The 26,901-nt window shown below is 41.7% G+C and overlaps 2 protein-coding genes across 7 annotated transcripts; both read right to left on the bottom strand.

Moving 5' to 3' along the window:
• Positions 1-2,814: 2,814 nt before the first annotated feature.
• On the bottom strand, positions 2,815-5,616 carry LOC120826021 (uncharacterized). Of its 5 annotated transcripts, none has more exons than XM_078090066.1 (6): positions 5,483-5,616; positions 4,425-4,454; positions 4,152-4,295; positions 3,694-3,846; positions 3,425-3,502; positions 2,815-3,325 (listed from the first exon to the last, which is right to left on the bottom strand). In XM_078090066.1, the coding sequence occupies exons 3-6, from the start codon at positions 4,257-4,259 to the stop codon at positions 3,005-3,007; spliced, it is 660 nt and encodes a 219-aa protein (XP_077946192.1). In that variant the 5' UTR covers positions 4,260-4,295; positions 4,425-4,454; positions 5,483-5,616; the 3' UTR covers positions 2,815-3,004. The 5 variants fall into 5 exon arrangements, with proteins under 5 accessions (XP_077946192.1, XP_077946191.1, XP_077946188.1 ...); XM_078090065.1 differs by having other exon boundaries at positions 2,905-3,325; positions 4,116-4,295; XM_078090062.1 differs by lacking the exon at positions 5,483-5,616 and having other exon boundaries at positions 2,905-3,325; positions 4,116-4,291; positions 4,425-4,574.
• Positions 5,617-21,187: 15,571 nt separating this feature from the next.
• LOC120834437 (histamine N-methyltransferase A) lies at positions 21,188-24,487 on the bottom strand. 2 transcript variants are annotated; one of them, XM_078091223.1, is made up of 7 exons: positions 24,258-24,487; positions 24,028-24,170; positions 23,706-23,758; positions 22,800-22,907; positions 22,490-22,620; positions 22,226-22,319; positions 21,188-21,724 (listed from the first exon to the last, which is right to left on the bottom strand). In XM_078091223.1, exons 2-7 carry the CDS (start codon positions 24,159-24,161, stop codon positions 21,336-21,338), a joined length of 909 nt encoding a protein of 302 aa, XP_077947349.1. In that variant the 5' UTR covers positions 24,162-24,170; positions 24,258-24,487; the 3' UTR covers positions 21,188-21,335. The 2 variants fall into 2 exon arrangements, with proteins under 2 accessions (XP_077947349.1, XP_040058359.2); XM_040202425.2 differs by having other exon boundaries at positions 21,188-21,630.
• Between the last annotated feature and the right edge of the window lie 2,414 nt (positions 24,488-26,901).

The raw sequence follows: 26,901 nt of genomic DNA, 5'->3' as shown, positions 1-26,901 counted from the left end.
CCACCAGAACTTACCAGACGAATCGAGTCATTTCCTCGCAACCCGTGACAATCAGTTGCCTCGCATTTGCATTTGTTTGGGGATGCACGCATTAAAGTCACATTCACTGAAATACATTTGGGGTTAGGGTTAGTGTTTGCGGAACTCAGGTAAAGCTTTACAACTTCATGTCGGAAGCACAGTTTCTTAAATCATTATCAAAAAGGATTTTCCACCAAGTTTTCCGTCATCTCGTTTTCCTCAGGATTTTATAGAAAATGCATCCCGTTTTGGATACCTTTTTCTTTTTCGAGCTTCCAGATTTTCAACGGCGTGTAGTCATTTGTTTATCTGCAGTCTTTCCCCAATCACATTACTCGGCAGGTGCCATGGCTGCCCTCCACAAATTACGTCCAGGGTAATTTCCTATTGATTAATGCAGATGCGTTCCTCTTGGCTCTCTTACCAGACCTGCAGTCTATTTGGTATAAATTACTAAAGCCGTTTTGCTGCACAAAAGCCAGCCCTCTCCAATAAGGCGCTGGCTCATGTGTCGACCGGGGCACCCAAACTACCCCTCTGCCTGCAGGAACCACTAAAGCTTTTAATTGCCTTCTGTGCAAATGGTCCTTTTGCACTTGATAAAGTATCTGGGAAGTCAGGCACGGACTGGTAGAGTCTTAGGGGAGTCTGTGCACTTGCAGTAAATGTGAGTCATACAGAAAGTGTGTGTGAGGGATAGAGAGAGAGAGGGAGAGAGAGGGAGAGAGAGAGATTCTGGTAAACATAGATAGTGAGACTTAGCGTCTGGTTGGTGAATCCTATCCGTGATATTACAACTTTTATGAGTGTGGTGTTAACGTTACCCTTTATGATTCACCACTCAGCAAAAATACTTGAATGTCCCAGCTAGTGGCCCCCAGGATTATTTCCTTCTGTGTACATGCGCTACAGTAGAGTGGCTGATAACCCCGGGTAAAGCGACAAACAATCAAAGTGCGGCTTCAGTGGAAATGATTGCATTCTGTACCCTGCCCCAGAGATGGGGGGCCATTATTAACGTGGATCCCGTCCTGACAATGCTATTTTCTGGAAGGTAATTGCAGATTCAGATCTCTGAGAGGGCCTGACTGAGAGTAAATGCCACCTCTTTAATTATGGTCTCCTTCACGTCTCCTCTATTGAGCCGCGGAGATGTCTATCGCTCCACGAGATCCCTCGGAAAATGACTCTAATGGGAAATGACCAGTCTGGGAAACCGACTCAGATTAGAAGCGACGTTTCTAATTGATGGCTAAAGAAATCCCTGGCTGGATGACTGGGAAAAGTCACTTTGGAGTATATGTAATTGGAGTGATTGGAGTTCTAACAAGAATCAGTGGATAATCTCTCCTGATTCAAACTTGGGATAATGCAGACAACAAGCCCTTCTTATTGCGCGGCGCCACGGCGACATCCTACATCAGCACATGAATGGGAAGCTTCTGAGAAATCACACATTCCGCATTTCTTTCAAATATTTTTAAATAAACGTTGACCAGAAAATGTGCTATTACATATCTACCTCAAAGCTATTTTGACGGTGAAATGTCTTGATGTACCTGATAGTGTACTGTGCTGTAATTAATCATATTTAGTAAACTTAAAAACATGTTGTGTACTTCTCTTTTGGGAACATGAATATCTTGCGCTTCATTAAATATGTCCTGTTGTTTGGGACAACATTTGTACATATTTGACTCTCATGTTATTTCAAACTTGTTAATCATTCATCCGCTCTTGTAAAACAAATGTCCGATTTGTTCCTTTTAATTATATATTTCAATTTTAATTGAACATAGAATTTGGCGGATTTTCAATTACTGGATTTAGTACATACATTACGAGTGAAAAGTTGTAAAACTGGTTCATTCTAATTCAGAATTGTAATTTCTATTTCTTTTATCGTCCTTTCCACATGTGCAATAACACCTTGTGCATTGACTGTGTCAGTGGACCTTTAAGATTGTCTGCAGCCTGCTGTTTGGTGGATGTTCACCAGCTCTTCCATCCATCACTGCTCCGAGTCAGTGGTAACAAATTCGCTGCTCTTTTCCAACTGTCCGGTCATTAGTTGACATTCTGGTGCAGGGCAACAGGATCTCTGAGGTTCTCCAACTGCTGCCAAATTTTGAAATTACAAAATAATAACAACATCTGTCTTGTGTCCAGCGGTATTGACATAACATTACAGGTGCTAAATTGTTTGTGTTTTTTCGTGTGTCCCACAGATACCTCAAGCTTGCGACTCGTAAAGCTGATGGCGGAGTTGATGGCAGGTGGTTGACTGGCAGACAAATATGTAACGGCAGCACTGGATTTGACAGTGTACATGTGAAGAAAATACACTGTAAACCCGAATTAGTTGACTTTACTCGCGAATCGCGTGGAAACCCGTTGCCCTATCCCACTTTAGTTTTTACACAAGCTGAAACTAGAAATGTTGCGTTGTATTAACGTGGAACCTTAAGTTTTTATACAAGCTGAAACTAAACATGTTGCGTTGTATTAACGTGGAACCTTACGTTTTTACACAACCTGAAACTAGAAATGTTGCGTTGTATTAACGTGGAACCTTAAGTTTTTATACAAGCTGAAACTAAACATATTGCGTTGTATTAACGTGGAACCTTAAGTTTTTACACAACCTGAAACTAAACATGTTGCGTTGTATTAACGTGGAACCTTAAGTTTAGTATTTATATTTATAAGTAGTGTGTACTCAAAATCATTAGATAAAACTAGCTATTATGACTTGTTATTGCTACTCATCATTTAACACAATTATTGTATTTTCCTCTAATTTAATGTGCTTTTGATTGGTTTTTAAATACGTTATTAAACATTGTTTCAATTAAATTGGATAAAAAAAACAGAAACACCTGTAAATGCTCCAATGCATTTTACTTTTAAGAAAAATGGCCAAACACAGCTAATCACAAAAAAAAATAGTCAACAGTTTCTTAAAAGTAGACTTGACATCTCTTTACATTGCGAGCTGATTTTTCAAAGTCTGTAGCTTTGGCCTTAGGTCAGTGTGGCCTAACAAGAGCAATACCTGTTGGATGAACTGAAATGTGAGCTTCATAGTCTTGGGGTAGTTAAGATGGAGTGCATACATGAGTCCAAACTGAATGCACATTGCTTTTGGCAGATCTTGAATGTTGTCCATCACGACTTCTCCCTCAATGATGATTTCCAACGAGGCTGGACTGAGATGCTGGGAGGATGTGAGCACAGCACCTTTACGCTCAATAAGAAGTATCCCAATGTCTGGGTCACAAAAAGAATCCTCATCGTCAGATTCCTAAATAAAGAAAAACAGAAGAGCCCACTCATTACATTCTATTTCTCAGTTGAAAAAAAACTTTCATTAAAAATGATAAGAAAGCAAGAGCTTACTTACAAAGCCTGCTTTGAAGACGTCTGTGGGGTTGTCCCCAGGATGATAGGAAGCCCTCTGACACTCAGTTGGCTCTGTAGTCTTTTAGGAATTAAACACAGTACCACAAGTTAGATAGCTCAAATGAAAATCAAATAATGATCTCTAAGAAATCTTAAACAGGCCGAGCAATGTTTGGATAGAATTATGCAACTAATAGAGTAGCATAGTGATATGATGTTTATACCTAACCCAAGAAAAACAATGCCGGTACATAATGTGTATGGACTTACATTGGTCTGTTGTAAAATATGTGTCAACAACTGTCCAACATTCCCTCTCTTGGATCCAAATAACTCGAGGAGACGATGACTGTGCCGGTCGATGCTCTCATAGAATTCCGTCTTGAGGTTCTTGCCCACAATCCTGCTGAACTCCATGAAGACCTGAAAAATACAGAGAACAATAAAAATCTGAATTTAGATCAACTGAACTATACAAGGCAGCTAAGCCATCTGCGAAGTAGTGCTGTCCTGAAAAACATCCATGAATGTCCTTTTTATACGATTTGAAATGTTGATGTTTAAATTAAAAACATCATACCCCAAATTAAGAATACCAATATTTCCTTTGAAGAGGACAAGAGAAATATACATCTAGACACATTATATAATAGAAAGATAATTATTTGTTATGTTCTCTTTCTTAAACATACTTGATCTTCAGTGAAAAGGGCAGGCCAGCATCTCACCATCGTGCTTATGGCAGGTTCCGACTCCACTACCTCTTTTCTTCTCAGAGCAAACGTCTGATCCATCTTCTGTTTCACAAGAGGTCCATTTGGTGTTCTCTTCTGCATTTCATCAACCAAGTCTTTACAGGCCTCCAGGGCTGCCTGATCAAATGCACACACATTGTAGGTGTAAGCAGGGAAATGGGACAGTTCTACCATAGTTTCCGTGTTTTAACCGATAATGTTTTAAAAGGTAACCCCTTTTCTCACAGATAAACTCACAGTACTTACACTTCCACAGCATCCTCACACCACAAGAATCTGTAAAACAAGAAACTGTTTAGGTCAACAACTCAGCACAACAATGTCACTGTTAAATACAATAAGGTAATAAAACCGAAACAACACCTGTGTTACAGAGAAAACCGGCATGAAAACAAGCGTGTGTGAGGCCGGTTACACACTGCCGGCGTGGCATTTCTGTTGCATGTCAGCTGCGTGGATTTTTCTGTCTTTTCACACCAGAAACGTGTCGGACGCGGCGCTGCTGCTGCTGCTAGCCTTGTCTGGACACATGCATGTTTCCCATTGATTTACTGCACTCAAGCAGTATACTTCATGTTACACATAAATATATACTGATTTGATTACAGCAAAGACAACGTCGGCAGTATTGACGGTAAATACACTACAGTATATTGCATTCTGTACAGGTGCAATATTTGAAAATCGATCATCTTTTTGTTTTTTAAATTACATTTGTATATCTGCATTTATGTCATAAACTCGAGACTTTCGAACATCAACATGCCATTTATTAATTAGTATTCATGTCAAAATGAAATATACTAATATATCTTTTCATATAAAATTTAGCCTGGAAACGCTTCCAATGCTTGCGTGTGGCGCAACTATAACTATAAACAGACACGCCACGCAGCCAGTGTGTAGAGAGTGAGGGGGGAAAAGAGAGCGACCAGTGAATCAATGGCTGCAAGTAGCTCGGGTGTAGCTAAACACCTCCACAGCGGATGTAATTTGCCCCGACAGCGGTTGAATCGTTTTTCTATTGCGTAAAATGAAGGGTTGAATAAGTGATACAGTCGAATAAACTAACGGTATGCGAGCCGTCCTCAGACTGTTAACACTAAGTTAACTTTAAGTTCAGCTAACACTTTTTGAGTAGCTAGCTAGCTAGTTTTAGCAATAAGCATGTATTAACACCATGCACAGGTTCAAACATTAACATTAGACGGAAATAAAAGCTGCGTCAAATTATCTGCAAGCTTTTGGGTATTAAACATTCCCACAAAGATAACTAGGCTACAATAGTTATTTTACATACTAACCATTCCACTTCGAGGTGGTAAAGTTGCTTTCTTGGATTCCGTCTGCTGCCGATGCCTGTGCTCTCCCGCCAAGTGAAGAGCCCCTTGGACGCACGTTAGACGTTGGTCTGGTCACGTGACCAGGCAGCTTTTTGAATTAGCCCCTCCCCTTTATTGCAAAAGTAAACATACCGAGTTATCTGTGCTAAAAATGATTAGTGCAATGAATTTTTCAGCTAATTAGTACTAACAACTAATGTTGTTTAGTAATGATAGCAGGTTTTTACTAAACATAAAAGAATAAGTAATGATCACTCGTAAGTTTAATTAGAAACAAAATCCGGGTTTACAGTGTAGTTTGTTTCTTTGTTTCTTGTTCCTTGTTCTTTGTTTCTTTAAAAAAAAAAAATAACCGTTTATATAATGTATTATGTAGTTTACTGGGTCAATGAAAAGGTTTTGCATTTTCCTAAATTGCCTATAAAATGTGGGCTCTGACATTTGATGTCAAAATCATCCACCTCAAATTGACTTAAAATTGTTTATAAAAAGGAAATAAAAGCTTATTTCACAAGCTTTGTTGTTGCTTAACACCCCTTAAAAACAGCAATTCTGAAGCTTTGCAATATGATATTGGAATCTTTTCATTTTGCATTTCCTGAAGCAAAAATGCAATGCAAAGTAATCTAAGCCAGCAAGTAGAATGTCATTAGCCCAATATGTTATTTTTGTTTTCGCAGACTACTCAAAAAAGACGAGCACATCCGCTGTGTTATACTTTGCATCTCGTCTCGGATACTTCACCAGACTGGACACGCATCATGTTCATGTTCAGGTTTGTACTCGTATTTAAGCCTTCTTGTAGATCAGATCTTCATTCTTTAATGTTCAGAAAACACCTCCATTGTCCCATGGTGTCTGTTTGAATGTGAATGTACCGTCTGATATGCGTCATTATGTCTGCTTTCACAGCAGCAGACCAAAAACCAGCGGAAGGGAAAAAGTGAGGTTTTATGTTCCTTAAGCCAACATTAGTGTCTCCCTCCATGCACTCGATATGAAGGTGTTTACGCTCCATGAACCCCAGCCATCATTATCTTATCTTTCAATTGATCCTAGAGTGCATTAACAGTAAGTATCAGTCACAGTGCAAAAGCAGGGAAAAAAAATATGCTGTGCAAAATACTGTTTCAAAATAGGCAACTGGATAATTTTACAAAAACTACTTGAATGAAAAAAACATTTTAAGGTGATGTTGATAAGTATGAAAACATCAGTCCAGAAGAGGTTTGCTTCATCCACACACTGTGCTGCTCCTTCAGCACAGAACACACTATTAGATTATTGCTGTTTGCTGTTCACTGCAGTCACCTGGATTTACCAAATCTAAAGGTTGAAAGATTTGCAAAGTTACCCCCTCACTGCCGATTGTTCCTTCAGTCAAAGGAAACTGCCAGTCAGTGTAAAGACTTTGTTCTCTTCTAAAACCCAAATATATGAACCCTCTCAAACACTTTATTTTGAAATCATTCTCATTTCCACCTTCTCTCAAAGGTCAACACTCACGTCGTATTCAACGAGTATTTACTGACCTTGTCACCTGCTTTCCATTGTGTGCGGACAAATGAATTAAGATTCAAGGGCCTCTGTAATGGAAAAGTGTTTTAATTTCCCCCTGACATTAAGGTGTTGTGCCTCATAGGCATTCGGTGGCACATTACTAGGCGCCTGCTCTCGGGCGGTGCCATTGCCCCTCGTGTTCCACTTAAACACTTCAATCACAGCCAAAGATCAACGGCGCTGTTAAAACTAATCAAGTGGAGACACAAGAGATGAAACTCGCCTTGTGTTCAGCGTTTTTTCCTATTAGCTTTTTCTCCCTCCTTCTCTCCCCTCTCGCTCTCCTCCTGTAACCCTATTAACGGACGCCGCAAAAATGCAAGAGGGAGGTTTGGCTGGCTCAATTGTCTGCAACGTATATATGTAGAGCCAACAATGATGCCAAACAAATAGGCCGCGTGTTCGCCCACGAGCTGCGCTATCGAGCGAGGGGGCGAGAATCCTCTCGGGAGGGTTCTACATCTGCGGTGCTTAACGACTGGGAACCACAGTTTCACCATCGTCCCGTCGCACCAGACTCGTAACACAAGTGGGATGTAATTTGAGCTTTTATCGGCGACAGCTCCGTGAAAGCGCGGACTTGTTGAGTTCTGCAACAACCAGTAGCTACATCCGCAGTTGCATCAGATCAAAAGCGCGCGTGTACTTTCTAGTGGTATTAAATTGCAATAACACAAATGAAGCCATCGGCAATAATGGGCAAAATGAAATAAACACGTCTGACAGTAATATATTCATGGAATTGTGATGTATATCTCCTCCCAGACAGCGTGAGTAAGAAGTCCCATGGTGAAGAGATTTGTCCTGTAAAATAACAAACTGTAAAGAGACAAGACCCCAAAGTGAATTTGAAGCAATGTGGTTTGATAATAAAACACTTTGAGGTTGAAGGACAGTCTATCTCAGTCCTTAAGAGAGTCCACACTCCAGCTTAATAACACGCCGGCACAGACCCTCAGCCGCTTTTCACCAGCCCTCAAAAGGCTGCCATATTGGATAATAACTTGTTATCAAGCAGCTGAAAAGAGGTAGTTTTTTTTTTACAAAAAGGTCAGGGGGGGGCGAGCTCCCTTTTATTTTCTCCCTGAAGAAAACAGTCTCAGAGATCTAACACATCTCATTTTTCAGTTAATTCAAAAGAAGTTTAATAGAGGTTTTAAGATACACTGCGGTCTCTCAAAAAAACAACAACAACAACAAACAAAAATGCCAGCTTGAAACTGAATAGTCTCAGGTTCAGTAATTATCATAAACTGCTTTCTTTTTTAAGCAGCAGTTAATAAAGCGAAGAATATTCAACGTATGTGTAACCGTGCGCATTGTGCCCTCCGCGAGAGATTCATCAAGCCCGGATGCATCATTTGTTTCAAGTGTGACACACAGACATCTCGGGTCAATGTTACAATTTTGGTTTAATGCAGAAATGTAATGTTCTGTAAAAAAAAAAAAGGGGGGGTTGAATTGACATTTCTTTACATTTCAATCACCAATTAAGTGGTTTCATTTGGGAGTCTAAATAAAGCAAAATATGACTCTGCTATTGCAGAAATAAACATCTGCAGCAGAAATTAAATGAAGCAATTAATGGTGAGAGATAGAAACTCATTAGTTTAATGGAGAAATGACAAAACGGAGAAGTGCCTGCGGTGTTTTTATACTATTGTCCGTTTGTTCTTTTTTTACTGATACTAAATGCTGCTGGATTAATAATGTCACCACATTTAGTCTTTCTTTATATTTCTGGCACGTTCTTAGCTCTGTAATCGTAAGAACACCATGTGTTATGTCATTGAATACTCCCCGGATGAGATTCCTGTATTGATTTCACATTTTAAACAATCAACTAAAAATATGAAGGGAACGTCTTCGCCGGATGCTGACGAGCATTAAAACGACTGCAAACAGCAATTCAAAGCAACAAAAGTATCTAGCAGAAGGATAAGTTTCGATCAGATTACGGAGAAAGGGAAAGCAGTTCCTGACGAGGCACATAAACTCTTTGGAGCCCCCGCTTGTCGTCCCCCCCCTTTCCACCAGTCCCTTCACGAGGGAAGTTAATGATGCTGGCAAGAAGATGAATCACCTCGGATAGCACACAGAGCAGCTCTGACAAGTGAGCACCGGCGAGTCTGACACCTGCAAGTACCAGAAGAAAGACTAATAGTCACGTCAGCTGTTACCTGTAGGAGTTGAGCTATGTCTGTCTGTGCTCAGAGAAAAACGCCCCTCTTGTTCTGAGTGAAAAGCGGCCCGAGGGATTCGCCACCTGGACTCGTGTGAGCCTACCAGAGGAAACGTTGTGCGACTTTTTACGACACATTTCTAAGCTTGTTTTAAAGGGAACTTGTGTCGTCGTTATGCATGCTCTAATTCCTTTGCAAAATGATTTATTGCTCATTTTCTTGTAGCACATTTAGCAAAGACAAATGTGAGACCGTTCTCTTTGGTATATATATATATATATATATATATATATATATATTCATCAAATTTGAACTAGTGGATTCCTGCTGATTGAGATTCATACATTGAAATCAGCAAAGAACCGACAGTCACAGAAAGGCTTTGTTTCATTTCACGTCCCACAGTCTAACGCAGACAAATGAGTGAACACCAATCTGCTGTAGTTCATCTTTTCCAACTGCACCGTCCCTCAACACAAGCGCTTTAACACACACCTCTTGGTGCAATTTCTTTTAGAAGATTGGAGACGTGGAGACATCCGTGCACAGATGTTTCTCGGAAAAGACACACCAGTTGGTCTCATCTAATAGAGGTTGTGAGAGAAGGTAGTTGAGGCAAAGGGGGTATTGTGGTAAATCGTATAAATGTGATAATAATGGCTGTTAGCGCTCTTACAGCCATTATTACACACACTGGCATCTCAGTTTAGTAGATAAAACAACTGGATTCAGGTGGGGTTGGTTCTACTAAAAGGGTGAATCACAAATATTACTAATATAAAATATTACTCATATATTCTGGCATCAATGGGCAGCGTTCCCCCTTTCTGTGGCCATTCCTACAATTATTTCGATGTAAGTGGAACATTAAAAATGGAATAATAACCGATCCCGTTGAATCAGCGCTTAACTTAAATGAAGCTGAACCTACTGATTATCGGCTCATTCAGTATTTTCTATATGACTTATGAGTCTATTGTATGCGTTTGATAAAAGACTCGGGAGTCTGAACGAAAATGAAAACCAACCAGAGAATGAAGCAGATTGTCGAGAAGCCGCTCTGCGACAGGCTGGTATTTTTTAACATTAGAGGATGTCTTCACAGCTAAAATCACAGCCGCGTGTTAATGAGAAATTCCTGCGCGTATCATCTTTTAAAAGGGAGCCATTATCAAAAGTGGTAAAACAAATGTGACAGCCCCGAGAGCGTACTTTCTCCCCCGGACCCTCGTAAAGTCCCCACAGGGGCGGCGTGATGAACGATTCAAGGCCAGGCCCGGCCCAGGGATGCTCCACTGAACCACGCTTTGATCTATCATCCGGCCTTCCCATATTAATGATGAGGTCACAGCGTTGAGGGTCACGGCATTGCTGATAAAAGCGCAAAGCCGGCTATTTGTTATGGGCCCAACTTGACTGATCATAACTCTTTTGATGAAAGGGGATACGATTTTACACCCCTGCGCTGTCAGACTGGAGACGTGCCCGTGTTCCTCATGGGGTGAATGTCTCTGGAGGATCACGGGGGAATGAGCCCTATCGTTGTCCATGTAGAACTAAATGAAAGTGGCAGTTATCACCCAGAGGACAATGATCGTGGTCTTCAAGGAGCATTTTCGCAACTCGGACCATGCTGATGTTACACAGCTACTAAACGACGGGGGAAAGTTTGCAGGTCAGAGCTCAGAAGACATTCGGTGTCACGACGAAGCTCTGATTTCAGATATTTCTTGAAATTTTTCTGACTCACAGCTGCAGATTAAAGAATCATAACAGTTTTTACTGATCATGAAGAAATCACAAAGATAACTGCGAATGCGTATTTTGACGTCCTCCAAGTCCGAGGTCACGAGGAGAAAAAGAAATTGTGTTGAAGAGAAGAAACAACAACAAAATGTCGATTTAGTGATGATGAAAGTGCCCCGAGTCCCGTGTGCAAACAAAATACATAATGATCACAATAGATAAGGAGTACTTCTGGTCTCTCTCTAATTTTGTAAGTTATTTAAGTTTTTCTGTGTTTGACACCTGAAGACCAAACAGTTCTCTATCTTTTAATGAATGGACATTTGTTGCAGCAGTTCACACAATTTAAACATTCATAAGTCAAAGTCCCGTTTGCTTATTCCTGCACGTCTCCAATGACTCAATAATATGTCACTAATTGCTGCATGAGTTGCATTTTATTAAAAAAGTTTCAGCCTTGGTTTGTCCACGATGTTGACTAGTTCCAGTTGGTTGAACCCTAATTTTCACCGCTCCCTTGACTCAAATGAAATAAAGTGCCAAAACCAAATATAAAGCAAGCATGTATGTGCTGCACGAGACTATTAACAAAAAATACACACAATAGTTTTGTATTTTATATAAGTACATTGCATTCAACCTTTACCACCTTAATATTGGATCATTAGAAAAAAAGTGTATTAATATTCCACGTTTCTGCCAGAGTTAATTGATCTGAAGCAAAGCATTTAAATTCAGGGTGATGTTGACAGTTAAAATAATAAGAAACCAAGTTTGTATGCACACAGCTAATCAGAATCCATCAAACCAGATGAAGGCTTTACCAATTTCACAATGTTAATAAGCAAACGTGTCTCTCGCCCATTATATAAGTGGTATATTATAATGTTTTATTGTATGAAAAAACTCAAATTGGCCGTGGGTCCGCCAGTAGCTGTATAACGTAGCCGTGCCGCCTGCAGGAAGAGCCTCCCCGCGGTCAGCTGTCTGCACCGGTACTGGCTGTCTGTGCAAACATCTGGTCTCCTCCCCGGCGATTCAAGTCCCACTTGGATTGTTGACCAGATCCGCTGATGAATCGTGAGTAACTGCAGCAGTTTACATTACAGTATACATTACGCATTAAATTACAATATATCACCACCGATTCTGGTGAACGGCGATCGGTTCAGTACTACTAATGTACTACTGTACTGTAACAGCAACATGAAGTACTGACAGAACTCAAGCAGATGGGATGTGATCACGTAGCACTAATAAAATACGACTTTAACACCTGATCTGTTTTGAAGCAGCACACATCTAAGTAATGTTGTTTTGACTCCTCCACCCTTCCCTTTCCATCCAGTGTCGATGGCGCAGCACACATTTGAGCGGCGGTGTTACTCAGTTTGCTAATGCAAGGATGAGCGTGGCAAGTTCTCTAATGGCTTGTTGTGAATGTCAGCAGGGACGATGAATTAAGCTGTGATTTAGCACTCCGACCCAGACAGCCATGCGTTCCAATAAAATGGGGATCAGGTCAATTAGTAAACATTAACTCGTTGCTGTCTGTTATCTTCAGTTCTCAACATCATTACCGGCCTCCCACCTTTCGTGTTGCCGTTAAAACAACATCGTCCGTCGTGAGCGGCTTATGTTTCAGTGCGCAGCAAAGCTTCAGGAGCACACGATGCGGCTGACGCAATAGTCCAAGACAGAGATGCAATACCTGTGAAAAGTTAAAGCTGTTCTCGATATCCTTCCAGTTCCTGAACTCGTAACGTGACACAGAAAATGTAACAATTCGTATTTGTCGATAAACTCGAGCATTGAAAAGTATATTCTTGGCGGTTTATTTGTAGGTTTTCCCTTTTATCGCTGCACCACCTTCATGCATATTAAACCCAGTCCATCAGATCCAACCAACTGCAATCTACTCCCTCACCCGTAGGGATCTACTGGGGCTCATTGAATGAATCTCACACCTCAAAGCAATCACTGTCCATGCTGTGAGTGGCATTTCTCTCTTCGCTCTTCTCAGTCCAGCCAGCCGCGTTCCGCTTCATTTGAGCCGACATCCGGCCCGAGCGAGCGATCCGGGGCCCGCCAGAGGAGTCTCCCCAGCCGTTTTGTGGGCCGTCTGGACGTCCTGGGCTCCTCTGTATTCATTAGCAGGCCGGTCACAGCGGCGCGATGGAGCGTATCCTCTCCAGGGGCCCGCAGGGACCGTCGGGCCGGAGTGACGCAGACGGATCGCAGGTGCACCGGCGGGGGAGGACTGCCGCAGATTAACTCGTCTGCCAGCAGGGGGACTCCGCGCCGCCATTTGTTTTTCAGCTGCGCAGACGATTGTTTTAATTAACCTTTCAGTGCATTGCCTGATGTTGCATCCGCGGCGTGCAAAGGACGGAGCCCCTGTGAGACTTTTCTTTTAGCTTTTGCGTGTTTAAAAAATGGGAAAAGTTTTAGAGGAGCGGCCCTTGAACTGTACGTGTTGTAGTGTCCACGACACTGTGTGCCCACTGCAAAATGTCATGTCGTGTTCCACAAGCACAAACATTTTAGTATTAATCCAGCATGTATTGAGGGACACATGTATCACAAATCTATGTATCACAAATCTATGTATCACAAATCACAACCACACTATGTCCAAACAATCACACAATGAGTTCCTACGGTACATTATTGATCATTTTAAACAGACGCTAAGAGGTCTCCGATCAAACTGCGCGACGTAACGTCGACAGGAATCCAAATATGTTGGTTTTGAAACAAAGCTTAAAGGACTAGTTCAACATTTTAGTAAATCCACGCTATTAAGTTTATCTGAAACTAACCAAAGATTGTGTTTATGTGTTAAGATAACCAAATCCTATTTAGGGCGTGATGTGGAGGTTTGTGAGTTTGTCTTATCTCTCGCAGTATAAGCAAGGAGACTCAGGACAATCATTGTCAACTTCATATTTACCATCGAATGTTAACCCCCCGGGGGGGGCAAGAGGCTGTCTTCTCTGAGAATAAATCCCAAATGGCTATCCCGAGAAGATTTCCCCGAGCCTGGAGAGGTTCGTGCTTTAGATTATAAAATGTGTAATTCCACAGCCATCTGGCCGGAGTGTAGGAATTTAAGAGCCGTGTGGATGCCGGCCCGATGCCACGTCTTGGAAGGGGCTATTGCTTTCCAAAATGCCTCTGGACTGTGTCCGCTTCCATGTATTTGTGCAATATCATCAGCCCCCCCCGACCCCCCGCCCCTCCCTACTCTCCAAAGTTGATAAAGTAATCTTTTCTCTGAGCACGGCTGTATTTTGATAAGGAACCCAAACTAGGTCAAGGACTCAGAGTAAAGTCATTGAACAGTAATTAAAGCAGCCGGCGATTCTATACAGTTCAAACTACCCCCACCGCCAGCTTTGAGATAGAAATCCATTCAAGGATTTGGAGAACTATGGTTTCAGTGTCCTCATGAGTACAATCATTTTTTCTGGGAAGCCGACTCTGTAATTAAGAAGGCTGAGTTATTATCGAATCACTGGAGGGAATCGAGCAGCGCTGCCTGTTCACCTATATTGTGCCATGTCGAGTGATTCAAACGATGTGCGCTGATGACCGTGGTTGTTAAAACAGCGGGAGGCTGTAACCTTCCCTCATTCAAAATAAACAGTGCATTTCCAATAGATCACTTTCTCCTTCCAAAAAATGGAAGCCGGTTATTTTGGAACATCTAGTAAAAGCTGTTTACAAAGTTGATTCCTTGCTAGTGATGCATTTTGTGACTTACATGTACACTAAGTGTTGTTAAAAAGAAGAATAACCGTCTGTTCTGTAGTTGCATTACATAGTCTATATGTATATGGATTTAAAAATTACAAAATGTGCTGAAAGTCATAAAAAGGAGAAGAAAAATAAACTGAAAAGTATGTAGATCTAGAGAACAATATGCCGACTAATATTCCTACCCATGGGAGCACCATTGCCTTGTGAAAATCATAATCCCTCTCTGTAAGAAGATAATATTTGGCAGCCACCTCCATCTACAATAGCTTTGTGCCTGTGCTCGTTTTTTGTTTCTCGAAGAGAGCCTCTGGCTGAGCATTTGAAGTTTTTAATCTGGCGCTCCAGAGACTAAGGTCACCTTTCACTATCCCCCCTCCCTCGCTCTCTTTTATTTGCTCAAGCTTAGTTCTGGCTACCCTGCTATTTCACACACTATTAAAAGAAATCTGCTAATGTAAGATGCGAGGTCCTTGGCCTGTGGAATGGAAAATGATGGCATTTCTGAATGCTGTCTCTCCGAAAAGACCGTAGGCGTCTTGTGCGGGGTTTATGACCCTAAGATTAGTCACTTTTTTGGAGCTGGATGTACTGCCTCGGGCTATTTCTGCCAGAAACTGATTTTCATATTGATGTGCAACGTTGAGGCCTCTCCAGTCCACATATTGGCTCATGCATCACCTGGACTCTGCAGCTGTCAAGCCTCAGTGATAGCAAGTGAAGCAGACGATTCCTTAGTTAAAAAATAAACAAGTGAGACATTGCTTGTAACCAATACATTGCTGCGGCTATTAACCTCACATTTCATTACCGTTACCTCAATCTCAATTTTATCCCGATTTCTTTTCATGAAGTACAGTTATGACATTTTGTATGGATTACCATTAAGCTATCATGCAAGCAAACAATTATGCAGTAGGACCACATTGCACTTGTCGCATTTTTTTTTTTTTTCAGTGCGGCTTTCCAAGCATGGGGAAATCAAACAAACAACAAAAATCCATCCATAACAATAATATAGAAATCAGTTATTTAATTAGGAATGGTCCTTTTGTCCTTACTTTTGTTCTTTTATAGTTACATGTACTGCACAGCTCGACAGTGAGAGAAGGTTAGACAACATGCAACACATTTCATTCTGGCCCTTTTACCCTTGTCAGGGTGGAAAAAAGAGCAGTTGGGAATTACATGGAGCAGAGCTTTGCATGTATTACACAGTGGAAGACTAAGGAGAGATTATCCAAGGCCAGATGTGTCTTTCCAAGAAAAAAAAAAAAGAGGCCGTCCTCCAAGAAGCAGCCATGAATCCCGCCGCTGGTGAGCATCTAGCAGCAGGGCGTCGGCGGTCGGCTGTCTGGAGCGTCACGCCGGCTGTCTCTGACTACGCGAGATTTAAGGTTTAGCAAGCGGCCGCCTTTTGATGTTGTCAACGCGTCGTCCGTCATACTTAGACAAACATTCAGCGAGTTGACTGATTGGCGGCGACGCGGCATTAGCGTCTGTTCGCTCAGAGGCGAACGTCCTGCCTGTTTGTGAACCTGTGAAGCTCCTCTTCCCCTGCAACGTAGCACCACGAGGCTGAACCGCTCCAAAACAAAACTGATGCATCATATCAACAAATGTTAATTCTGGCTTAATTGTGATAAAGAAACTGTTCCGCGGGAAGCATCCCAAGGCAACGGCACCCAGTGGCTCATGAGCCACGACTACGAGGCCCCAGCATGATTCTCTCCGGTACGGATTGAATTTTATCGAACCGGAGCTTGTCAGCGTTTTTTGGTGAGCTGGTAAAATATAATTGTGTCATCCTTTATGAAGCAGTGTTGGGGTGACAGCACCCACAGAGGCTTCATTACTCTGCTTTTTATTGGGGTGTGAAGAAGGGACATTCTCTTTGTGATGAATAACGTCTCTCTTGCATGAATTCAAGGTAAAACACACTCACACCGCTGGTGTGCTCCACTGGGTGTACATGGATCATTTAAAATGAAATCAATTCAGCTGAAGATTTAGAGCTGGTTGCCATAATGGTTTTTATCTGAGGCCCATCAATACCTGTATTGATTTGCTGGTACAATTGAATCTTATGAGAAGGGGGGGGGGTGCTACACACAAATATGTGAGCCACGCTGCGTGTTTATGAATGGCTTTCATTAACTTCCATCATGTGTTGCATTATGGATAACAACAACAGACACATGCACACGTATATGTTCATATCTTGTTTACCTACTTTTATGGGCTGCAAACCCCTCGCAGCAATTTAATCGTTGCGTAAAAACTCCAGGTGGTTTTAAATATTTCCAAAAAACAAAATTCCAGGGAGAATATGTTGGTTAAGAATGTACAGTGAACCTGCAGAACATATAAGTGACATGTTGATTATCATTCGTAGTCAGTGTTGCAGGTAAACTACACTGCACCAATATGTTATAAGTACAAGCCGTAGCTTAATAGTGAGTCACAGCTCTCGGTTCAGATGACTTCAGCCTGATTTATTAATGAATTATTTATTATTAAGTTATACAACTGTCATTGTGTGTGAGTTCCCACCAGGGCTGTAAACACTTTTTGATATGAATAAAAACGGAAAGATTTAGGAAAACATTTAATCAGAATGGGTTTAGTCGGGGGGACGGGGGGGGGGCAAAATATAATGGAAGCACTGAGGATCCTGATGGCGAGTTATTAAGACAGAGGGGTCGCTGCACACAGAGCTCCGAAGTTCCCGAATTCATTTCCTATGCACAATCACGCTGGCACCCATGAGGGAGGATATTTAAGATCCAATGAATGAATGTGGGCCAGAAACAGCGTTTAATAAAAGCAAAAGACGAGAAACCAGCTGATTAATGCACTGAAGAACAATAAAGCTGCAGCAGATCTGCAGGGAAATGTAAGGTCCTTATTTTCTTTTTCTCATGACAGGGATTAAGTACAAACACTCATGCTACCGGTATTAACTTCTGGGAGGATTGCTCTCTGTCATGATCAGTTTTTAAGTCCGGTATCTGTTCACTGGCAGAGCTGCAGGAGAGACAGACGTCGTCTTCAGCAATAACAGTAATAAAACATTGCAGATACCGTCCGCGGGCTTCAACCAAAAAGAGCTTTTAAAGACCTCCGCCGATACACTGGAGTCAGTTATAGCCTGCGGGTAAACTCGCTTTAATTTGGACATTCCAGATTATAGTGTTTACTGAACACTTCCGAGCTTACCCTCTGCAACGACATCAGCAAAACCTCTTAACGTGAACTTTTTTATTTCCTAATTTCATTCCGCTAATTAAATTCCTTAAGAGGGAACCGTTCTTTGGAGCAGTGATGGCAACGCTTTACCAAATGCAGAGAGGAACTCCTGGGCACGTTAAAGGGGAATTCATTAACAAAACCCATTGTTACACAATTAACTCAAAGAAAAACAATGAGAGAAGAAAATGTAACATATACAGATGTAGTATAAAGCACAGAGGAAGCTCAATCACATCCGATCAGTCGGTTGATAAAAGGACAGCTCCGATGCTGATTGTCAATATATCCACACGGCCTCAGTCAGCTGGGCAAAGAAATTCACAAGCGTTCTTTTTTTTTTTTTGCACAACAGTAAAGACAAGCGCAGCCCAAATCCTGTCACCACGTGAGTGTAAGTGGGACGCAGCGAGGGTAAACGTCACTGAGTGTAATTAAGTTCTCGCCTTCAGGAAAATGAAACGAGTGACAGTTGGAGTCACTGTCCCTGTTTTTCAAATGAGTAAATGTGAACTCAAAGGAGCGTAGCTTAGAGTCAATATCGAGTTGTTTCCCACAACTGTTATCGCTGTTTGTCAGGCACGCAGAAAATGATCCTGAAGTAGCCTATTTTTCACATGAACTTTGTTTTCACAAGATGAGTTGGACAGCGAAAAAAGGCCTGAACTTGAATATATGATTCATGAATTCACTAAATGTTGTCTGCTATCTGTGATTTGTCACGACATTGGGGGTCAATTAGTGACCCTTTATCTCACGCTAATATGTAATGCCTATAATGAAATATGTGATCCATATAAGATAATAAAAAATGTGTTCCATTGCTAATCTGTGGTAGTTCTCCAAATTTAAACCAACGGGACCAGTCTGAAAATCAGATTACAAAGCCTTGAATTACCAGATTAATGAGACAGAACAAGGTAAATTTATTCCGTTCATCCGTATGTTTGGTGAATCCCTTTTGTTTGACTTGATGTCTGACGTTTCGGCAGTGCTGCACAATTCTGCCTAACTTAAAAAACAAAATAATCCTTGGAATCGTGAATCGAATAGCCATATTTTGCCGGACTGGGGCCGGTGGAGGACAGCTGCTTCATAACACCGGCTGCTAGACAGGACTAATTCCCCTGAATGAAATACGCCGTAGAGGGCGGCCATTTACAGGAACAACGTTTCAAAGGCTGTCCGCTGCCTGTTTGAGATGTATTTTAAGGCCAGCGCATGTCGCGCTCCCGTCTCAAAGAGGTCTGCACGCTGACGTGATGCTCGATAGAAGACGCCTCTGGCTCTGATACTGGCTCAGGGTGAAGGAGGACCAGAGGAACAGGGAAAAAGCTATCAAGAGTCATTATGACCAAACCAGGGAATATTCGGCTTTGAATGATGGTTGTCACTGTTCTGCATAAAATAGCCGAGATACGGTTTAATTATTGTATATTCTCACAAGTATATATAACAGGTGGTGATTTTTTTAGAGTAAAAGAAAGCAATCGTGTAAATGATAGAGGTTGCTGATAAAGATAAATAATAATAAGAGAAATTATAGTAAGTATAGTACTTTGAACACATGGCCTGTTGTCCCTTATTCCACGTGGTGTGAAGGAACACTGACGCGTGCCGATAGAGCCACAGGCGGGAGCTTCAGCCCGGATAGTTGGCCAGATGGACCTGAACGCTTCTCACAAGCACTCCAACGTTTAAGCACAACTGCAACGTCTGGCAGCGGCAGAGAAGCGTTTCTCTAAATTGATCTTAAATGATGGATCCTTTGTTTCAAGCTTTGCACGATGCAAAGTGGATGAGGTCCATGGGGGAAGCAAAAATGTAGTGGGGAGCGGTGCATGTTATTACGCCATCGGCTTGAAGACAGGCGGCGGTACAGGAAAACAAGATGGAGCTAAAAACGTAATAATAACAAAATATCATTTAGTTTTAATCCATCACCTCCAAAACAAGGTGTCCTGTAAACGTTTTCATCACATTTATCCAGCGGAAAAAACTTCTTCCATGATTAGACACCAACAGGCAAGTGAAGTAAATAGTTCTCGAGGAGCATTAGCGGCAAACTGTGTCTCGAGGTTGATTATCAGAGTGACTAATGCTCTGTCACTCCGTGGCATGAGAGGGCCCAGCGAGGACCCCCAGTAATGGAGCCGGAGCAGGTGCTGAAAGCCCACAGACAACAGGGGGGGGGCGCTCTGACAAGAGTTTCTGATGAATTTCAATTACTGATCTATTAAGGCTAATGAGGTAAATGAGCAGCCAGAATGCATTTGCAAGAAAGCTTGAGACAAGGCCTCGGCGGCTCGACGTGATTTCCAGCCGCAGTGGAGCTGAACAGGAAACCGAAAGTGAGAGACTCGAACAACGCGTGGCGATGGATGGTTTTACTTCCCAAGCATTATGCGTGCTGTTTTTGTTCCTTTTGGAATAAAAGTTCGTTTTCTCACTCTTCTTTAATGTAATGGCATAAATGTAAAGGGCGCGCCATCTACTGGAGCTCCTGCAGTGGAGCACAGTTCAGAAGGAGGCGTAATCTCGGCCGTGTGCTGCCATCTGCTGGCGTCAAGGTGAACAGCATCATGTGGAAGCTGATATTTGAAAGAAAAAGTTATTTGCGTGACATGATTTGCATCACTCTGAGAAGACATTGGTCTACAAAGATCTACAAATCTACAAGTATGCATCATAAAAGAGCAGGGCTGGCCACTGGTTGTAAATTTGGTGTCAAGTCAAATTAAAATGAAAATATGTGTCCAACGTGACGAATTAGACCTGACAAAGGCAGTTTCCTTGGCGCCGTCATATTCACTCTGTTGGCCTCAGTTTCAGATTCTAACGAGGGTGTTTCCATCGTTATAGCTATGCAGTATGCCTCAACCTTAAAAGAAAGACACTATTTCACACTTAAAATAATGGCAAAAATCTTAAATAAAAAAACAACAACCTCTGGATCACCTTTTCTTCACAATTTCAATGGTTAACATAAACATTTTTGAATCCATCTATATGAACAATGCGTCAATGGAGGTATTCTGTCTTACATGTATTCATCCGAAGGTTATTCAAAGCTCCTCTTTATTGCTCGGCTGTAAAAATACCAATATTGTTCACAATAAAAAAATGTGCTGAATATCTGTAATGAGAGAGGAGAATACAATTTCAGCAATTGTCTTTGACCATGAGAGATCATGTTTATTGAAAATGTTGCTTTACGTACAGTAAAGGCAAATATATGCACTCATTTCCAGAGGACCACTCAAGCATGAACAAGTATGCAGCTCAAATCACTGTTGAATAGCACCCTGCCATCTTTCTCAGTGCTGCACTTGTTTCTGAGAAGGTCTAGAATCCCCGCTCTGATCTCCGGGGTGAAGGACTCGTAGAAGGTGCCTTTCGCCGTCATGAAATTCAGGAGACGCTTTCCCGTCTCGCTGCTGGGATCGAAGCACTCGGTGATGTCGAAGGCGTTGGGAACGGCGTGCTCCTCGTATCTCAGACCCTGGCTCTTCAGGCAGTCGATGACCTCTCCCGACGAGCGGTACTCCGTGATGACGTCGACGGCGAGCACCTTCTTGTAAGTCTTCCACAGGATGTCCCAGCCAGAGTTGGCTGGATGTTATGAGACGAGAAATCCATCCATCCATTGTCAGACCGCTTATCCTGCACACAGGGTCGCGGGGGGGCTGGAGTCCATCCCAGCCAACTTCGGGCGATAGACAGGGTACACCCTGGATTGGTCGCCAGCCAATCGCAGGGCTACACAGAGACACACAACCATTCACACTCACATTCACACAACTACGGGCAATTTAGAGTCCCCAATCAACCTGATCCCCAGAGCATGTCTTTGGACTGTGGGAGGAAGCCGGAGAACCCGGAGAGAACCCACGCAGACACAGGGAGAACATGCAGACTCCACACAGAAAGGCCACTGGGTGGAATCGAACCCAGGACCTTCTTGCTGTGAGGCAACAGTGCTAACCACCACGCCACCGTGCCGCCCTTGAGACGAGAAATATGTTGACAAATTACAACAAAAACCCAGTCATGGGAGACGATCGGCCATCGGAGGATCTTGTTTAGCAGCGAAGAGGGCCGGTGACCTCGAAGCTCTAGACATTTTGTGCTCTTAAGTAAAGATTAGGAGAAACGGGCTGGGATGAAGAAGGGCAGGATGCATTATGGGTAACGTGGTTCGACTCACCTGCTTCAACGATGATCATCAGCCTGCCGTTGCTCTTCAGGAGGCTGCGGTGGAACGCGATGGTTCCGGCGAGATTATCCACGTAGTAGATCATCTGTTAAGGAGAGAGTTGATTTTATGTTTTGGATGATTCTGGCATTATTTGACTATGAACGGATTTAAGGGGAGCTAAATATATCTTATTGACTATAAAAAAAAGTGAGACACATTCCTCATTACATTATTCTTAAAATAAAAAAGGGAAAAAATAAGAAGTCATAATACCTGAACCATCTGTATGAAGTCAAACTTCTTGATGTCTCCTTTAGCTTTGACTTGTTTCTCATAGTTCTCACTGGTCATTAGATGCCAAGCGAATGGGATCTTCTGGAGGTTCGGGGTCTTTGCTACCAAAGCTATTTGTAGTAAATAAAAATAGCAAACGATGCAGACAGTAACATTAGGAAACTCAGTATGTACAGTGTAAGAGAACGTGGGATATAGTAGATGGAAATACCTACAACCGAGACACAGATTGATCAGATGAAAAATTACAAAACGGGAACTCCTCTGCGACATGCTTCATTTTCAATACCTTTGAAGCTGTCCGTGAGGTCGGCGCTCCCCTCCACTATGTCAGCAGTGATGGGGACAGAAGGGCATGTAGACTGCAGCAGAGTGAGTATGTGAGCATCCACCTCACCTGGAAGAGAGCAGGACTTTCGTGTAATGCTGCTTTAGCGTGAAAACCTCCCGAATTCATTTGGAATATTGCAAATATCTATTGAAACTATAAACTCATTTTCTAGTTTTGTCAAGATCAGTGGAAATGTTATTTGTATTCTTACACCTTTGTAAAGTAATTCCAGGTGCACCGGTCCAATATACAGCTACAAGTGTGTGAGTGAGAGAGAGAAAAGGAAGACGCTGTTTGCTCCGCAGTCTTATCATTTTGGATAAGAACAATGACTTAGATGTTGCTGCTGGGATAACATCCGTGTAATCAGTGATCTGGTTTGACCTTCAGCGTTGAGCTTTGACCATGTGTCCTCCCATCGATCCGTCCCGTCTCCTTGTTGCTAACAAATGATTAAAAGAGCGAGTGACAGTTTTGGCAATTTCTCCTATCTGTCACCCTGAAATGAATAGCAGGACCAGCGAGCATTTGACAGTCTTGTTTCTCAAAATATTTTATAAATGTATAAGAAAATAAGTTTTTGATTGATATTTAGTTAAAAAGGTAATTGTGAAATAATCTATTTACTTGTTTTTCTCAACAACATGTAATGTTTATTGAATAAAGCTGTGAGATTTAATGCTTTCATGTTTTTTTTTTATTACTCAACTCTGTGGGAACATGAAAACCCTCAATGGGTTATTATACAAATCATGGGTTACAATATTGCATCTTCTGCACTTGTGAATCTTTGCCAAATTTGTAACGAGTCCGAATGTCTTTAACAAACCACAACATGTGTTCGTGCATTCAATCATCACATACCTCCACCACTTCCAACACCGAGAACATCTAGGCTGCTTTTGTCTAATCCGATTCTGTAACACATAGATGGAGAAGGCAAAGCATGGCATGTGGAAAAGGAAAACTTGAATTGGTAAAGATATATTACCTAACTGCTCAAATAACTTAAAAACTACAGTATATATACATATTTCCTTTCTGATATCATGGCTTTACTTCCAGGTTCATACGTGCATGACAACAGTGAGCAATGCCGTGAATATGAGCTCTTGCAGGTTGGAAATGGACAGACAAGAGAGTGCTGAAGGAAACAATTAGTTCAGCAATCACAGCCCGACTTTACCTTTTGAATTCTCCCGGCAGGATCTTGTGGAGACATTGGAAAATGGCCTCGTGTTCCCCAGAGTGCCGTAAGTAGAACTGAAAGCTTTGGGAACAACTTCCATCATAACAAGTCGACTTTGCATCTGCAGCCATGACTCAGTCCTGCAACGCATAAACAGAGCAATCTATGCATGCAGAGAAAATGCATCTCTATGGTTGGAAGTATTCGTGTCGGTATTCACCGATTACCTTCAATCTGAGGAGAGTGGGGGACAGACGGGAGATTGTGTCCCGATTTTAATGCCGAGGTGAAGAGCGGGTCCCTCCCACCCGACAGGCTGGTTGACATAAACCCACGTGACCGCTTGTTACGTAACCCTTGAAAAGTATTTGCGCATCAAGAATAACAGCAGCTGTGCTCAGTCACACTCTGTGTGCAGAGTCCACCAACTGACTGTCCACTGAGTTCACTTTACAGTAAATTCAAAACATAGTGTGTGTGTGTGTGTGTGTGTGTGTGTGTGTGTGTGTGTGTCAGTTCACTGCATCAATCACCAAAACAGCACATAATTTGAGTGCATTGAATAATACAATAAAGAATTAATAAGGCATGAGGTCAGTCTGTTCCTGTCCTCGGGCTACTGGTGTAGTGGCTTTAAACATGCATGCAGAGTCTTAGAAATGCCAAACAAATAGTTTATAATGTTTAGGGTGAACATTATAAACTGATTTTTTTGTTTTCTGAAATGATGATTCATGTGCACTATTACTGCTGAATCGCCAAATAAATAAATGTTAGAAATTTAAGATAATAATTTGTGCAAAGAAAAAAATATATATATACATTAAAAAGCCCCTTGGGTCAGCATAGTCCGGGGTGTCTGCTCAAATAATTGGGTTCCGCAACATTTACATGGTTGCTTCACTGTATGAGTAACTTATGCAATGCATGATGTTACTATAGCAGGTACGGTAATTGGTTAACGTCAGGAAAAGACTTTAAAAAAATCATAACTTGCACACATTTTCCTCTTGCAAAATAGTCTTGTTAAACTGTTTCCTTCTATTTACTTAATGCTTGTTTTGAATTCTAATTTCTCCATGATTCATCATTCATTTTGTATTTGTTAAGGCAGGTAACAGCACTGGGAAGCTCACTCCAGCCTTTCTTCCTGACCTTAGACACACCCGAGGGAGCAGCGGAACCCAGCCTTTGTTTGCTGACTAAAACCCAGACTGAATGCTTTTGCAAATCAGCCGACAAACCAGTTTTAGTCACCTGCATCTTCCATTAGACAAAGACATGAGAGGAGCCAATCCCTTATTACATCCCGGACGTATTTAATCATATTGTTCTTTTTAGCAAATAAACTGAATGAATTTCATAATTTCCTGTGGGGCTTTGTGCTGTGCTGGAGGGTTGATGAGCTGAGTAGCCATCTTAGATGCGTCTTGGTCTTTTCTGTGGTTGGAGACCCCTCAGTGTGCTGTGAATAGGTACATTTGAGTGTGGTGCTGGTTTATTCATTATTTGTCTATATGGGTTGGATTTAAGTTTTGATTGTATAATGAACTGCATCCCTGCTTTATCATGATCTGTATTCATGTCTTCTATTGAAACTTGAGACAAATAGATCAATGTTGACTTCTCATCACTCCCGGAACGCACAAATAGAAGTTATAAACAAATGAAAAGTTGAAACGATAAAACAACAATCTCAGCTGGGTTTCGACAAAAAGTAAAGATACATAACTCCCACCTTTCAGGATAACGGCAGAAAATGTCTCTTTTTTAGACAGTTTGAGGAAGACCTAAACCTTCAGGACAATACTGAGCTCATTGCAAGTGTTCGTTGTTTCTGCAGCAATGACTAATTCCTGCAATGAATTAGACATTATTTTCCCGAAAGAAAGACAATAAAGAATTATTGATTTCCCCACATTTTCCCACTTTGTGTCTGAGAAATGACCTAATTGAGCACATGTCTTATTGCCTTTGGGCTTCAACTGTCTTGAGCTTTTCATCATTACTACATGCAGCAAAGCAATTTCAGACTGTTCAAAAAATGCAAAATTGCACTAATCCTTCTAACTATAGTAACCGTCAAAGGTTTGGACACACTTTCTCATTGACTTGAATGAGGAAATGTGTACCTGCATCATTTCAATGCGTAACATATTTTTACGAAAGTCAACATACTTATGTTGTCCAATATCTCCCAGTTCCTAAATCTCTACGCTTGTTGCCTCAGTGACTTTGACAAATGACAGCGTGTCACCTCAAACACAACTTTCAGCTCAACCAAGCGTAGAAAATGTTCTCTGAGAAAACACAATGAAACAGTGTTTAATGACTTGCAGGCCATAAATATCATGCCAATATAAACTTTATTTTATGGTGTCTGCAAAGCTATCCACATGGATCATCTGCAAGGAGAGAGTTGTGTGGAACCTTTGTTTTGTGATTCAAATAGTGTTGAAGCGGTTCATAGCAACAACCAGTCTGGCCCACTTTAAGGCGGTAACCCGGGGCAACATGATGAGAACATGCAAATCACAGATGCTGCGCATGGAAATATGTTGTGGTTTGTATATATTTAGTCAAAATACCACACCAGCAGTCGTTGCAGTCACATGACAATCTCTACTCTACTGTGTGTATTTTCAAATTGAATATCCAAAAATCTAATTCATAGCACTCATTGCTACGCCCTCTCTCGTTTGGCAGAGATGTTTCAGTGGATTTGCTCTCCCCTGTATGCCCATAGCTGCAGATGATTTAGTTTATTGCCTGAATATTTATTATTATTTTGTTCACTCAGTACATTACAGCACCCAGAACATTAGTAACCACCGCCCCCCCTCCGGATTTTTCCACAACAACTGCCAGAAG

Source organism: Gasterosteus aculeatus, chromosome 16 (genome assembly GCF_964276395.1).
Source record: "Gasterosteus aculeatus chromosome 16, fGasAcu3.hap1.1, whole genome shotgun sequence".
NCBI classification, from domain to species: Eukaryota; Metazoa; Chordata; class Actinopteri; order Perciformes; family Gasterosteidae; genus Gasterosteus; species Gasterosteus aculeatus.
This window is presented reverse-complemented; position numbering and strand designations above follow the sequence as displayed.

Excerpts from the sequence above, each read along its gene's own strand:
- LOC120826021 (XM_078090062.1), bottom strand. Across the intron at positions 3,847-4,115 it reads CCCTTTTCACTGAAGATCAA|GTCTTCATGGAGTTCAGCAG; the intron begins GTATGTTTAAGA and ends TGTATTTTTCAG. Across the intron at positions 3,326-3,424 it reads ACGTCTTCAAAGCAGGCTTT|GAATCTGACGATGAGGATTC; the intron begins GTAAGTAAGCTC and ends TTCTTTATTTAG.
- LOC120834437 (XM_078091223.1), bottom strand. The coding sequence starts at position 24,161 with ATGGCTGCAGATGCAAAGTCGACTTGTTATGATGGAAGTTGTTCCCAA. Across the intron at positions 22,621-22,799 it reads CCTCACGGACAGCTTCAAAG|CTTTGGTAGCAAAGACCCCG; the intron begins GTATTGAAAATG and ends TACTACAAATAG. Across the intron at positions 22,320-22,489 it reads ACTTCATACAGATGGTTCAG|ATGATCTACTACGTGGATAA; the intron begins GTATTATGACTT and ends TCTCCTTAACAG.